Genomic DNA, 15,890 nt, shown 5'->3' on the forward strand with positions numbered 1-15,890 from the left:
AGCACCCCCGCTCCTTGGGACTTACCCAAATGAGCTGAAATGTTATGTACACACAAAAGCCTACATATGAATGTTTATAGCAGCTTCCTACAAACTTCAGAGATTATTTTCTAATCCGCTGCATCGGGGAAAACTCCATTCCTACATTAGAGCAATTCTTTAGAAAGCCCCTGGAACTTAGGCCTGCCTCTACTGCTGAAATAGCACTCCACTCATCACACAGGTCCTACCAGCTGAACGTAAATCCGTCCCCATAATTTAAGGGAAACTCTGAAAACAATGGAATGTTTTAAATTGCAAAATGAATAGGATGTAACCCAGAGAAAAGTTCCCTAAAGGGAATCTGCTGAGGGACTGTTTAGGGCGGAGGATGCCAATAGGGCATGTTGACTAATAATAAGCAGGGTCCTTGCCTCAAAATGCCATGTAGGCAGAAGTGGCTTTCTCCTGATTTTTCCTCCCCACGCTGCAGAGGTAGCGAGGATTTTGATTCCCACCCCATGGCGGACTCAGTCTCCCCTCCCACCTGGCAGGAGCATCCTTCACCCAGCAGAGAGGGACAAATACTCTGGTTCAGCTTCATTGTCCAGTGTCAGTGAGGGTATTAGATCCCAAGCTTCGGCAATTCCCTCCTTGGTATATTTCCGTGTATCAGAGCCCCCCTTGCCACTGCCTGAGAAGTAGCTGGCCAACGAGCAGGAGATGGGTAACATGGTCACGTCCAGTCCTGCTATTTTTATAGCTTTACCTCAAAGGATGTTATAAAGACACAAATAGAAAAGAAAATCACTGCCATTACTTATTTCAGTAGCAAATGATATACAACCCAGTTTTGTCAAACTTTGGGAGAAATGTCTTTTGTTAGGATAGAAATAAAAGATCACTTTGATTCTATTACGTGCTTTTTACACTTCCCTTGTCAGCAATCATTCATTCGGTAGCCTTAATTATAAGCAATAACTTACCCATAGGGAGGACAGAAAAGTATATGATTCATAAGATGATGTCCCAAGAACCTTTTTTACTGAGAACTCAGCCACTAGTGTGGCAAGAAGATACAGCCTTCCAAGCTGACTCACCACACAACATTTTAAGGTTTTTGCTCTTACTGTTTTCTGATATGCAAATGAAAATCATTAGCTTTAACACAAAGTAACTGCAAATGATTCCTCACCAACCCCAATCCTGAAAGAACCTACATATTTTTTCCACAGGAAATGGACAATAACAAAATTAGATACCTACTGCTAAAGGGAAAGAAAAAAGATCCCATTCCAATAACCACACAGCTGGACACCAGTCTCACAGCTCAGAACACACATATGAAAACACACTTCCATCTAAGTAGTAACACTGAAGCTCTTAAGCTGCTTAAGTCATGTTCTTATAGGATGGCAAATGCAAATTAATCATGTCTCCTTATAACATGCCAGGACTTGATGTAAAAAAAATATATTTGGTTTATCCACACATTCCAAAATAAATACTCTTAGGTAATCTGCAGCCTGAACCAAGCCTTCATTTATTGACTATTTACAGTACAGTGGTTTTGTATCTTAGCTGGTCATCAAAGATGGTTATGTATTGAGAGAAGACACAATCTCTCCTCCAGGTTATCTTCTCTCAGAAATGTGGACAAATTTCATGTGGAGAACTAGAATTGCAACTCCTGGTAACTATGTAGCAGTCGTCACCCTGAGAACAGGAACAAGGCAAAGAAAGTATACAGGACTTTGATTCTCCTACACAGGTGCACATAAAATTAGTTTATTAAAGACTACATTTTGAAGCCAGCCATTTTGATCCAATATTTAAATAACAAGCTGTTTAATATTAAAGCAGAAGATACTGCCACTATGTGACAGAAGTACAGCTTTATCCATAAACCCTCCACACAATTATACATTAAAAGCTATTTTTATTTAAGCAAGGCACCCCTACTTGTTCTACAATATGGGATGTGCGACCCCACTGAAAAGCGAAGGAGGGGACTTGGATGGTTTCCTATCTAGCGCTGGTTTAAATTCAAGTGAAGCCATCAATGTCCTTACCAGTAGGGACTGTTTTGACACATCACTTCACAGCTTTGAGACTAACACCCCTGATGTTTACCCAAAACCAAAGAAATGGGTGGGGGCGTGGGGGTATGTGTTCAGACAACTTCTAGGTTGAGACTAGAACTCCCTCCTGAAGTACACAGGCACTAATGTCAAATGCCAGCAGCACAGGCTAGAAAGGCAAAACACTGCAAAAGATGTGGAACGGCCAAACCGTTGTCAGGACACACACTGATCTGTGGTATTTATTTTTTTTTGTTTTGAATAGTTTTTTTTTTAATTCCTACCCCTAAGTCATCAAAGACACCTAAAATTATAGCTACTCTGCCAAACCATAAAGGTTCAAAGGTCTGAAACCTTTCCTTGCTTTGGTGAGTATTTAGTTAAAATAAATCAGTATTTTATTCCATAGGAAGTTTTATATCACAGCCCTCAAACAAATCATTTTTAAAATAGGGGAAAGATTTCAAAGGACAATGCTGAATAAAAATATGCAGTCTTCACATAGGGATACTCTATGAAAACAAAGTATTTAATAATGAAATAAAGACCAGATTTTTAAATCAGATCCTATCCTGGACAGTTTAAACAATATGTAAATTTGTGGTTTATTTAATCCCAAACTGAATCTTCCCTTTTTCTTTCTAAACAGTCCACTATGGCATTTTTCTCGTAAGCAATTAACCCCAAACCCTAAAATCCCTTCTCAAGCAGTTGCTGCTAAAAAACTGGAACTCTATATCCCACATCCAAGAGAGACGTGCAGATGAAATGCTTCTTGCTTCATCCTGAAAATAAAAGAGAGTATTGAAAATTTACTAAACATGAAAAAGCGTTGAACACATTCCTATACCATTTAAAATAAATTCAATATTTTTTTTCTATCTAATTCCATGAAATTTATCTGATAAATCCATTAAGTTGAGGTAAAGAAAATTAGTTAGGCATTAATATTTGCAGCCTGGTATGAAGATAGGGGATTTTTTAAGTTGAGCACAGAATATATTTTACAAAGATTTTAGCTACATGTAAATATTTAGTATCATGAGATTGTGGGGCTTTAGGTCCAGAAACAGCCCACGACAACCATTACAAAGAAATTCCCCTCGTGTTTTCAAGAAATCATTATAGTTGAGTGTCTCAAAGGAAGGCAAAGAACCATGTAGAAACTATATGGAGGAAAATGGTTACAATGAAATACATTAAAAGGTTTTATAGGGTAAAAAAAGGCACCACATAACATTTGGTCAAAAGGAAAAGACATCAAGACACTGTATTTCATAGATTTGTCACAGCCACGTTAACTCTATGAAATCACATACTGCTTCCCAGTACAACCATTTTTTTTTTAAGATTTGTATTTATTTATTTATTTTTAGAGAGGGAAGGGAAGGAGAAAGAGAGAGAGGGAAACATCAATGTGCGGTTGCAGGGGGCCGTGGCCTGCAACCCAGGCATGTGCCCTGACTGGGAATCGAACCTGCGACACTTTGGTTCGCAGCCTGCGCTCAATCCACTGAGCTACACCAGCCAGGGCATTTTTATAACACCATTTCAGGAACAGAAACAGTGATACACCAAATGTATATATCACTGACAGGCTCTGGTTTTGAGTGTATCATTTTACACATCTTAAAAATATCTTAGAACTGAGGAAATTAAAATTGTATAGAAAGAAAAACGAATGCAAAGCATATCCAGTGTATTATAATTTATAGTTACTGAAGGTAAAAAATTATTTTCAGGCACACAGAATGACAAATTTTGAGAAAGATGCAAAAAGACTGTACATGGGGCCACTATACTATCATAATGAATTATTTCCCAGGAGAATATCATTCCCTATATTGATGCTTCAATTATCATGACTACTTTCATCTTTATTAAAGAGAATGGTCTCAACATTACAAATTTGTGAGTTAATAATTAATTTATCAATAGAAAATAATTTCTGCAATTGTACATCTTAAATTTACCTTCTTATCTGGAGTCCCTGGAAGTCTTATTTTCCCTTTGGACATGAATTCAGGAACAATTCAATATACCTATGTTCTGAGAATGACAAAGAAAAAGTTTCATTTCAAAAAACTGAAAAGGCAGAAATAATACTATCACCATTTTTCTTGTAGTTCAGACAGAAACTCAAATCCTTTCCCCATTTCTTTCTAAAGTAAAGTCAAAAACAAAATTAAAAAATCCCAACTAACTCTATAGACAGAAATATTCAGGATAATCAATAGACAAATGCTTTTCATCATAATATAATGTTTCATCCTTTTTACATTTAATTTAGTAGAATCAATAGGCAAAACCCCAAAACAGAACAAGGCATTTGAGTGAAGACATCCATCAGAAATGACGACAAAAACGATGGGCAGCACTCACGAACGTGGGACCGATCCTTGAGCATTGCTGCGACGGCATCTTCGTGGGTGTCGAAGTGCACATCAGCTTCTCCAGTGGCCTTCCCACTGGAACTGTATTCCATGGTGATTCTAACAGGCTTCAGTGGAGCAAAAAACTAAACAAAGGAAGCCAAAAAGAACACAATGGTACTAGGCCCAATTTCTGTAAGCCTAATGGTTCTGCACTTTTCTTTCAGACTTTGATTCATACACTTTGATTAATTTGTTTTTAGGAAATCTCTTTCCTTAAGCAACAAAGTAGACATCTACCACCTCTCCCACTTTACTGATTTTCTTAGAACTCAACATTGATTTCAAACATCCATTCCCAGAGAACTTAAACTATAAACGTAATACTACACAACAAATAGTTCTCAACAGTTTTTATACCAGCGAAGACCGCTTTTATTATTCCTCCCACACCCATCCTTTCCTGTTTCTAAAGACTCTCTTCTCTGTCCATCAAATATATTTATTTCTTAATAATTCATTTTTACCATTTTTTCAGCAGACATATACCTGATAACCTGTTCCTTATCAGCACTACATAAACAGAGCTACCACTTGAGTGGTTATCGTTCCAAACCAAAGCAACAAAATGCAATGCTTTAACCAGACTGCACAACCTTCATTTAGGTAAAGATTGGGTACCTGTTAGGCTTTTTGAAATAATGAAGACAACTGAGGCCCCACTGCTAACTGAAGACTCTAGGTTTGGATCTACCTTAAGTTTGTCCTCAAGTTCAAGTCAATAAGAGCTTTGTTGCTTTATCTTTTCATTGCATACAGTATCTATTATAAAATAAAATTATTTTTAAAAATCTTTTTCTCAAATGTTACGGAATAATGCAAGATGGCCACATGATCTAATGAGAACTCCCAGCATTTAAGAGTCCTGAATTCTGTCTAGTGTTTAACCACTCATGGCAAATTCCCCTGGGGCTCAGTTTCCTAAGCTCAAAGCTGACCGTGTCGAACCGTTTTATAGAAAAAACAAACTTTCTTTGAATAAAAACCCGTATCATACTATTTTGCATCTATAAAATCTTATCCACTATACATTTCGCCTTAAAACCTAATAACATCCAGTCCTGGCTGGTGTGACTCAGTGAACTGAGCACAGGCCTGCAAACCAAACGGTGGCCAGCTGGATTCCCAGTCAGGGCACATGCCTGGGTTGCAGTACAGGTCCCTGGTTGGGGGGCATGTGAAATGCAACCACACAGTGATGTTTCTCTCTTTCTCCTTCCCTTCCCCTCTCTCTAAAAATAAATAAATAAAAATCTTTTTTAAAAAAAGCCTAGTAACATCCATACTTCTTAGGTAAAGAAAATGAAAGAAGCCTCGGCAGCCGTGGAGAAGCCACCTTACTGTCCATATATACTCCAGAAATACTGCACTTTCTTCTCTACCTCCCTGAAACTAACCAAAGTTTGATTTTAGAACTTTCATTCAAACCTATTGAGACTGGAATCTTACGGCCACACACGTTTATAATGTCTTGGGCGTTGGCTTGGAAAGGCAATCCTCTCATGTGCACACAGTGTAGCGAGGACGTGGTTCCAAAATCAACAGCCTCTGGGAGCTTTTCTGACATCTCCTTAGGCAGCTCTGGGAGGCGGAACAAGCAGCACGGTCAAGAGCATAAAAGCTTCAAGAGTTATTAAGAGATTACAATTAGGTATGACCTTTCTGTCAAAATCCTCAATTCCTCTTGAACCAGTAAGAAGGACTTTAATTTTAAAAGCCAAAATGATAGAGATTCCTAACATTTTACGACTATCACCTGAACACCAGTAAGAATTTGGTGCCTCAACCCATTACCAGATTATAAAAGAACATCTTTCTGTGACAACAGGGAGGGGAAAAAATGGTTATTAGTGAAAAAAATAAAGGAAAGAGTAACTTTCTGGGTTATAGGTGAAAGAAAGGAGGAAGAAAGGAAGGAGAAGTTAACAGGATAATCCCAGGGCACTGATTTAAAAAGGATTTACCAAACTTCAAAGATTCTAAATGCTGCTTTGGGGTTAGGAGTCAAAGGAATGACTTAAATAAAGAGGTAAACAAAACTCCTTAATGACTTCAGTCATTACTGCTCTCTATCCAGTGTTTTCCCTCCTTAGTCTATTGATATTTTACTTCCTTTTGTTATATTTGTGCCATCTAGCTGATATAGAATCTACAAAGATTATTACATTTAAAAATCTTATGAAATAATTAAGCCCTTCTACATGTATTCAAAGTGCATACTACACTCAATTCAATTTCCATGTCTGATAGTCTTACAATTTCACACAACATGGTAAAAACTTTTTTAACAAATATCAAAACATACAACACAGACCCAATTAAGTCTCAACAAATGGCAGGTCCTTACCTATTTCCTTCTCATTTTCAAAAGCTGTCATAGGTCGAACATCCTCACTTACTTCGTGTTCTTCAAAGACCACTTCTGGCTCAGTTATATACTTAGCAGAAGGAGATGCCATTTTCTTTCCCTTATGAGAACCGACATATGTTCGAACTTCATTCCTTCTGCTTGGAAATATCTCTATGTATCTATGTCAAAGCAAAAGAGAACAGGCACAAATGGTACAAAATAACCTTACATTGGACTCATTTGCAATAAAACATGCATATATAGTATTTTCAACAGCTTAATGAAACACAAGAGTCCCAAGATAATAGGTATGTGGGGGGGGGGGGGGGGGGGGTTGGGGGAGCGGCAGGGAGTACTCAACCACTGATTTAATCGCCCAGAAGATCAGTTTTCTTCATATACATTTTAACATTTTCTACCTTATTTGCTTCATGAGAAAAACTACACTAAGGGTAATTGTGTGTATGCAAAGAATTAATCTGGTAAGGGTTTTGTACTGAAGCCCTAAAATTCAATTCTGTGATTATTAATTGTATCTGCATAAGATATTAAAAGTCACAGTGTATGAGGAGCTAACTTCCTCCAGAACTTCGCTAAAAGTCCTGTGAGAATTCATGAACTAAATGTCAATTCTGACCTGCCTGGCAGGGAGTCTGTCTATTAAATCCAAGCTTCTGGATCCAGTTTTCCTTTCTCAACACTGCTTTTCCAAATCAGGTTATTAAGCTTAAATTGTAAAAAGCATTTCTATTTACAGACCTATAAAGATTAGATGGGCAGCATTTTTAATTTATTAAAGAGATTTCTACACTGCCTTAACACTCTCACATAAAATAACTCTGATGTGTTTTTCCAAGATACATATAATATGAAGAATGGTGAAAGAAAATGGGGGGTGGGAGGGAATGCTCTGCATACACTTTTTCACTTAAAATTGAATAAAGACCTCTGAACCAATTCTATAAGTAATTCTGACAATGGCTGTGGAATGGCTTTTTTTTTTTATTTCAAAGGAGTCAAGTGAAATGCCAGAAAGCAACAAAAAAGTGATTTAAAATCTGACTTTTGAGAACTCCTCCAAAATTAAAGCCAAAACACAAAAGAAACCACCCATCACTATTTGCATCCTAAGATGATACAATATACAGCACACTGAATCATCTCACAGGGGTGTCCAAACTTTTGACGTTTCTGGTTTCTATGCCACACTGGAAGAAGAGTTGAGTTCTCTTGGGCCATACATTAAATACAAACACTAATGAAAACTGATGAGCGAAAAAAGTAAAAAAGGTTTTAAGTAAATTTATGATTTCATGTTGGGCCATATTCACAGCCATCCTGGTCTACATGTGGCCCATGGGTTGGACACCCCTGACAGAATGTCCACATTAAAATGTTAACTTCAACCAATTCAAGACTTTAGCCCTAACTTCCAGTTGTTAGGGAGTAATACAGGATACAAAGGAACATGTTAAATGACACCATGAGGAAGCAATAAGACAAAAATTGTACGTGAGATGGCGTATAGGACAATGGACCCAATTTCTTCAAAAAATCAACAACATTTAAAATCGGGGAGGGGCCCTGGCTGGTGTGGCTCAGTGGACTGAGCACCAGCCTGCTAACCAAAGGGTCACCAATTCAATTCCCAGTCAGGGCACGTGCCTGGGTTGCAGGCCAGGTCCCCAGTAGGGAGTACATGAGGGGCAACCACACACTGATGTTTCTCTCTCTTTCTTTCTCCCTCCCTTCCCCTCTCTCTGAAAATAAATAAATAATATCTTTCAAAAAATGCATGTGCACCTGTTTATAAAAAAAATTTTTTTAATGGGGAGGGAATACAAAAATAAAGGAGATCTCTAATTTAAAAGAACTGCAAACATAACAATCAAATACAGTGTGGACTATGTCTAGATTCTGGTGCAAAAAAAAACCCGAACTGTAATGACATATTAGTTATAATTTTAAAAATGTGACTATGGACTAGCATTAGATAATAAATTGTTGCTAATTTTGTTAGATGTGACAATACTGACCTCATGTAAGAAAAAGTATTTTAAAGATGCATACTGAAATAACAGATACAGCAAATTAACACATCAACAATTTGTTAATAGGCTTTTGAAAACTCAGCATACTATTCTACTTTTCTGTGTCTGGATCATTTAACATCATGTCATAGTGCAGTCATCAAAATGACCCAGTGATGACAGTCCTGCATCAGTAGTATCTGCTTTACTCACCGGTTACCAATCTCTTCCCTGTGTTTCAATAAGGCTTGGTTGGCCATTTCCGGTTCTTCAAACTGCACATAGGCTTCTCCTGTTTTTCTTCTCCCTCTGTAGTCCATCACAAAAGTAATGTCTACTATATTCAGTCCTAGGACACCCAAAAATTATCACAAATGAGTGCTGCTAACAGGATCTTTTTTTACCATTAAAATAGCCGTTCACATACTAATTTGTTTACTTTCTTAGTAAAATTTGGGAGCTGCTCTACCAATCCCAAAGTCAGATACATGCCTAACTGGAAGAAAACTGGCCCAAAACCAGTAACACCTACACATCTATATTTGCAGAATGGTCAGGGTCCCAGCATTTCATATACAACACAATTCTCCGTCTCTCTCTTTTTGCCATTATATAGTAGGGGAAATAAAGATTTTGACTAACATCACTATTAACAATGCATGCTTTACAGCTAAGAATTAAATAATAATGCTATTAAATCATGTAAATTGCTACTGTCTTAATATGAACACTGTTATGAGAGGATATTTTCCTTCCAACAGTAAAATAAACCCACATGAACTATCTTGCAATCTGACATCTTTTTTTTAAAGATTTTATTTATTTATTTTTAGAGAGGGAAGAGGAGAAAGAGAGAGAAAGAGAAACATCAATGTGCGGTTGCTGGGGGTCATGGCCTGCAACCCAGGCATGTACCCTGACTGAGAATCGAACATGTGACACTTTGGTTCGAAGCCCAAGCTCAATCCACTGCTACGCCAGCCAGAGCGTGATCTGACATCTTGATCACTGTGCTAGGTCAAAACAGTCATATAATCGATGAAGACAGAAAATTCGAATGAAGCGTTCTCCCCAAAAGAACCTAATATAACTGCATGCAGTTGTCTAGGAAAAGGTTTATGTGAGATAAAGGAGACAATGGGGAGGAAAAGGTATGAGGCCCTGGAAATGTAAAACTGGAAAGTACCTGCAAAGAAGTCTACAATGTCTTTCTCATTGCAACTGTAAGGCAGTCCTCTCAAACGAACCACACCATCATTTACCACAGGCGAAGATTTGACCTGCAGGCTCTTCATTAAGGCATCCACATCTTCATTGTTGATCTCATATACTACAAATCGAAAGCACAAAAGGTATGTCGAATTTACATAACAAAGCCTTAAAAAAGTCATACTTGATGGGATATCCAAGAATTGAAAAACTAGCATTTTTCCATCTTTATGTACTTCTTTGGAGAAAATAACAAATGACATTTATTGACTATTTACTATGTGCCAAGAGTCCCTCATTTAAACAGCACAAATTGTGAGGTAAACTCAGCCAACATCTTCATTTTATAGATAAAACACAGAGACAATCTCTGTGCTCCTTTTTGCACCCTGTAAAAGGGTGTATTCCTAATATCTAACTACTTCACGATTGCCAAGGATGGAATGAAAGTGCCTTGGAAAGTATTGAGTCTAATGAAATGATCCTGAAAACCCACGAGGTGACATCACGTACCTTCCACATACCGCTGCCCCATGTACAGGCGGTGCTTTTCTAAGGCCTTCTGCACATCCTGCTCTGACTCCATCTCAATTAAGGCATCACCCCTTCGCTTCCCATCTCTATTTAAGAGGAAGTGTATTCCATTCTCACCATTGCGAATTCTGCAGTCTAAAAGTATGTGAGTAAAAATCAATTAAAACCAGAAATCAAACTTTTAACTCAATTATACAAGTCACTGGAATGCAATCCTCCAATTACAATACAAAACAAGAACCAAAACGCCTGCCATATTCCTTCTACAAACCCCCTCACTGAACCCATCCAAATGCCAATGTGGTGGTCATCTCTAAAACATTCCACGTGAAAAGAATAAGCAAACTTTACTGCCCGTAAGCTTGTGATCTCCTGATCATTAAATGGTAATTTAAGCTAGGCTCAACAAAAGAAATGTATTATGTCCCAATGCTGTTATGGTTACATTTTATGCCTAAGTGTCTTCTTTTGTTACAATCATAATCAGAAAAACTCTCAAAAGCTCCTAGAAGAATAATTTTGCTACCATAATTTAACCTTTCCCCCTTTTTACTACTAAGAAAACACATCTTCATACTTCATACGTCTTTTATTATAAAGGGAGCAGGTAGAAGATGTAAATGGCTTTATGAAACGCTTGACCACACAATGCGATGCACGTTAAAGTACTTAAGTACACATCACACGTTTTTTAACGTTTAAGATAGGATCTTCTAAAACTCCCTTAAAAGGAAAATTAAAAATCAGTTAGATACAGAAACAAAAAACCAACCACAGATTTGTAAACCTTCCAAACATGTCACTAAGGGAACTATGTCACTTAACACAAAGTGATCTTGTATGCTAAATGTATGTATTACAGAAAGATCTCTTAACCCATGTTCCCACTAACATATATCCACTAACAGGTTTGTCTTTTGATCTTTACATAATAAAACTTCAGAGAAAACTGGTTTTATTAAATTTTAGTCTTAGCATTAAATTTTTTGTTGTCTTATCACTAAACTTTTTGTTGCATTCAGTCTTGAAACTAGTGTGTATCACCAATGGTACACCCAGTGTCACTCGGTACACACCAGCCAGATGAGACAATTCTAAACCATCAAATAAGATGTTTACGGCACAGTTTAACTTGGATTTTGTGGGACTATCTTCCACTCAGACAAAATTACATATTTAAAACATACATGCAATATACCTGAAAAAAAGCTAAGCACATCTTCTACAGTGCACGACCATGGCAATCCTTGAGCTCGAATGAGATACACATCATCCACCTCTTCTCCTAACTTGGATGGGGCCACCTCATACTCCGGGAGAGGTGGAAGGTCTTCCAGGTAGGTAGTTTTAGATTCCTTCCAAAAGAAATAAAGAAACATAAAAATATTTCTTTGACAACCTATTTAGAAAATGTTTACTTCTGCAAACTAATGCTCTGAATGTTATTCTCAGGAGACAGTTACCATCTCAGAGGCAAGAAATACACTTCACAAATCTAACTCATCCTGTTTTGGCTTAAAGTGTGCATCCTAAAGCAACAAGCAGGTATATCCTAATGGTTGAGCAAGATGTAAATTTTATTCAGGACTTGTTTTGAAATTTTTCAGTTCCCAATTACACTTAAGAATGATGCTTTTGCTAAGACAGAACAAGAGGGGTCCCTTCAATTTGACAAATATGCGAGTGCCTCCTGCTTAATGTGTGCTGTATTAGGCCCTCACCTCAAAAAGTTGACCATCTAGACCAGGGTGTCAAGCTCATCTTTACCAGGGGCCACATCAGCCTTGAGGTTGCCTTCAAAGGGCCGAATGTAATTTTAGGACTGTATAAATGTAACTACTCCTTAACTGTTAAGTGAGAGCTTAGTGTTGCCACCACATAGAACAAGGTGGAGGGCCAGATTAGGCCCGTGGGCCTTGTGTTTGCCACCTGTGATCTTGACTAAGACAAGCATACAAGATGAGATGCTTGAAGTGCTGGATGATACAAGATATTGTATGAATTCAAAACAGAGCACTAAGAGAAGAATCAAGACATGGTATCAGATAGACTTTGAAGGAAGGACAGACTTCCAACAGTGACAAATAAAGGAAAGGGCATTCCAGTTTGAGAGGGGAGGAGAGGAAGCAATATGAACAAAAGCCCATTTGCAATACAGCAATAATCCCTTTTGGCTAAACTGTAGGGTCCAATTAGGAGCCAAGGAAGATGACCTGGCAAAAGGAATTGATACCATTTAGCAGAGGGTCTTGAGTGTTAAGCTCAGTGTGTCTCCTTAACCTGGTAGGCAAAGGGGAGTTAATGAAAGACATTTAGAAGTGGATAAATCAGCAAGACAGCAGGGTGCTTGGAAAGGTTAACCTGTCAACTAGTATGTGAGACCAACTGAATAGGAAAAAAATCATAAAAGGCAAGAGCAGTTATGTGAGGTAACAGGAGCTTCAGACATATCTAAAGAACTCTATTTTACAAAACCAAGCAAAAATTGGAATTTAATCAGATTCCAACAAGTACCATAACATGACTGGGAAGACAACTCGAGTCTTAGGATTTGTACTCTACTGAGCTAAGGAAAGAGATTCCTTTGTACTCTCCCTGTTCACATAAAGATTCATGCCTAATTCTATGGAAACAATGATAAACATAAACCTCTAGCAGAAGTCTAATACATTTTTAATAAGAATGCAACCAGCACTACAATTAACATGGGAAGACAACTCAGGCTTTAAGACAAATGACTTGCACTCTACTGGGCTAAAGAGAGATACTTCACTCCTTTGTATGTTCCCATAATTTTCATGAAGATTTTAAGACGTCAATAACAAATGTCAGCACAGTGCATAACACTAGTAGAGACTCAACAGATATTATAGTCAATTTCACAAAAGAAAAAAAAAAGTAAAGGGAGTAGCCTGCTCACAAGGGCTTAATAGAGGCAACATTCCCCAATTTCCCAGAATTCCATAAACATCATAAGCTTTTACTGAAAAGGGCAGCAGAAAGTATTGGGCCAGGATTCAAATCAATTAGCTCAGCCACTGGCAGACAGCAGCCATGCTGATTAGCCTCCCAGTTTGCCTAAGTTCAAGGAGAAACACAAAGTGAATTTAGATAAATATGAACCCAAGGCATCAGGCGCGTAATAGTCGAAAAGTGTAGTGACATTTCCCAGATGTCATGTAACAAGCAGAAAGGTTCCTGTAAGGCACAAAATAGTTGCAATCTGAGTTCTTAAAGCACACACGGACTTTAAAAGACAACGCTGTAAACCCACTCCTAGATCCCCAAATCGTGTCCTAGACGCCCCCTCTCCTCGCCTCCCCTCCCCCAGTCAGTGTCCGCAATCCTTTCGGCGGCGACCCTTGGTCGTAAAGGACCTTCTTTCTGTCAAGGAAAGTGGAGGTGCAGAGGTGACCTTCAGTAATCTGGGGCAGCCCGCCTTCCCTAGCGACAGTAGACAGAGCAGCGTTGGGGACGAGCCTCCTTCCTCACGAATCCAGCCCACGCAACTGTGCGCGTGAACCTTCACATAAGCGGGCTGCCCAAGCCTAATGCTGTGGCTGCACTAAAACTCCCATAGCTTCGCGGACTCAGCCTCCCAACTTCACAACCTGCGGACTGAGGGCGACAGGGATGCAGGGTGAGGGTGTCAACAGCCTCATAAAACCTACCGTGGGCCGCAGGAAACAAGGCCTCAACATTCACCCCAGCCACACTTAGAATCCACAACCGACCAGACTCACAGGAGAACAAAACAAGGAGAAAAGCCGAAGCCCGGGAAGCCCGGGATAGCGTCCCTTGTCCTGAGGCCCAATAGGAAGACTGGGCAAGCCGGGGGCGGGTGTCCGGCGCGAGCCGCAGATCCCCGGTCGCGCTCGCGAAGCGCACGAGGAGGAGCGCGGAGACGAGAGCGCGGCGCCCTTCGCGGCGCCCACGTACCTGGCTGTAACCCCGCGCTGGGCCCGCGGCCGCAGCTAAGGACTGCGGCAGCAGAGGGGCGCGCAAGGCCGGGTAAGAGGCGGCAGCCGTGGCGGCGGCGGAGGCGACCGCAGGGGGAAGCCCCGCCAGTCTCCCGGTGGGCACAGGCCCGGTGTGGAGGCCCCGCGTCCGTGAGGCGGCGGCCGCGGCGGCCCCGAGCAACAGCAGCAGCCGGCGACGGCCGGAGACTTCGGAAGGGAAAGAGCCGGCGGCCGAGTAAAAGGGCAGGCAGGCGGCGCCGGTGCGCCGGCAGCTACTGCAGTTGCAACCGCAGCCCCGGAGCAGCGCCCCGAGCACCCAGCGCGTCCCGGCCATGGACTCCGGAGGCGGCGCGGGGCCTGTAGGCGGCTGCGGCTGCAGCGCGAGCGGAGGGGAAGTGGAATCCAGGGCCGGGGAGGGGCGCCAGGCACATGCGCCGCCGGCATCCGGGGCAGCTCAGAGTTGGGAGGAGGTGGGGGAGAGAGCGCAGCTCCGCCCGGTCTCCGCCTTCGAGGCGGAGCTGCCTGCCGCCGCCGATGGGGGGCGGCGGGGCCCCAGGCAACATGGCCCTTCTACTAGTTGAAAATGAGGTCCCGAATTGGCAAGGTGAAAGTCTTCCTGTTTAGGAGACAGCCCAGACATGGAACGCCGTTCTAGGGACGCCGGTGTTGTACCCCCCGCGAAACGCATGACGTGAGAGGCAAAAAGGGCAGCTTCTGGAAGGAACTGTGATACTCTGCTTGTAAAGAAAGGTTGGGGTAAATGAAGTTTAGGAGCCCCTAAACTTGAGCTATATGTGGAAGGCCAACTTTCTTTTAAAATTACAGGTATTTATATAATGATTATACATGCATATAACAAAGATAAAACCTTATTTAATAAGTTAGTGTATTCACAGGTGGACAGGCTGAGGCTTGAAAGAGAGCTGATTGTGCATTTTTCTTTCTGTGGCCAGGAGCCGTCTCACATTAATAGGTAAAAGGGAGTTCTGAGAGTAAAAGGTAGAAAAAGCTAAAATTTTGAACTTTTTATTTTGGAAAATCTCAGAGAAAAGCATGATGAAGTTATAAAATTTCAGAAAATACCGACACTTTAAAAATTTTGTTTTATCTATCCCCCCACCACCGCCCAAACATTTTTTCTTTGCTGAGCTCTCTTAAAGCAAACCCCCCAAATCACAGCAATCACCCTTTCAATATTCGCCTTAAACTGGTAAGGACTAAAAAAGAAACAAACAAAAACACATAATCAAATTAGTTGTTTTGAAGTATTCAAGATTATTGTGTTTAAGTTGTTTACTCTGGCCTACTTTTTAGGG

The 15,890-nt window shown here is 40.2% G+C and overlaps 1 protein-coding gene across 3 annotated transcripts; it reads right to left on the reverse strand.

Annotated features, from left to right (window-relative positions):
- Window positions 1-1,494: 1,494 nt before the first annotated feature.
- On the reverse strand, window positions 1,495-15,000 carry GRSF1 (G-rich RNA sequence binding factor 1). Of its 3 annotated transcripts, none has more exons than XM_036021776.1 (10): window positions 14,555-15,000; window positions 11,814-11,970; window positions 10,595-10,750; window positions 10,059-10,202; window positions 9,086-9,221; window positions 6,840-7,021; window positions 5,952-6,073; window positions 4,443-4,578; window positions 4,034-4,109; window positions 1,495-2,845 (listed from the first exon to the last, which is right to left on the reverse strand). In XM_036021776.1, exons 1-9 carry the CDS (start codon window positions 14,906-14,908, stop codon window positions 4,060-4,062), a joined length of 1,437 nt encoding a protein of 478 aa, XP_035877669.1. In that variant the 5' UTR covers window positions 14,909-15,000; the 3' UTR covers window positions 1,495-2,845; window positions 4,034-4,059. The 3 variants fall into 3 exon arrangements, with proteins under 3 accessions (XP_035877669.1, XP_028361962.1, XP_028361964.1); XM_028506161.2 differs by having other exon boundaries at window positions 4,021-4,109; XM_028506163.1 differs by lacking the exon at window positions 14,555-15,000 and adding an exon at window positions 14,287-14,416.
- Between the last annotated feature and the right edge of the window lie 890 nt (window positions 15,001-15,890).

The sequence above is a fragment of the Phyllostomus discolor genome, chromosome 1 (genome assembly GCF_004126475.2).
Source record: "Phyllostomus discolor isolate MPI-MPIP mPhyDis1 chromosome 1, mPhyDis1.pri.v3, whole genome shotgun sequence".
Lineage (NCBI taxonomy): Eukaryota > Metazoa > Chordata > Mammalia > Chiroptera > Phyllostomidae > Phyllostomus > Phyllostomus discolor.

What these genes read in the sequence shown, in the direction of transcription:
- GRSF1 (XM_036021776.1), bottom strand. Translation starts at nt 14,908, where the DNA reads ATGGCCGGGACGCGCTGGGTGCTCGGGGCGCTGCTCCGGGGCTGCGGT. An exon ending in TGTGCTTAGCTTTTTTTCAG is followed by an intron (nt 10,751 to 11,813) that starts GTATATTGCATG and finishes ACATACTTTTAG; the next exon opens with ACTGCAGAATTCGCAATGGT. An exon ending in CATTGTAGACTTCTTTGCAG is followed by an intron (nt 9,222 to 10,058) that starts GTACTTTCCAGT and finishes TGGGTGTCCTAG; the next exon opens with GACTGAATATAGTAGACATT.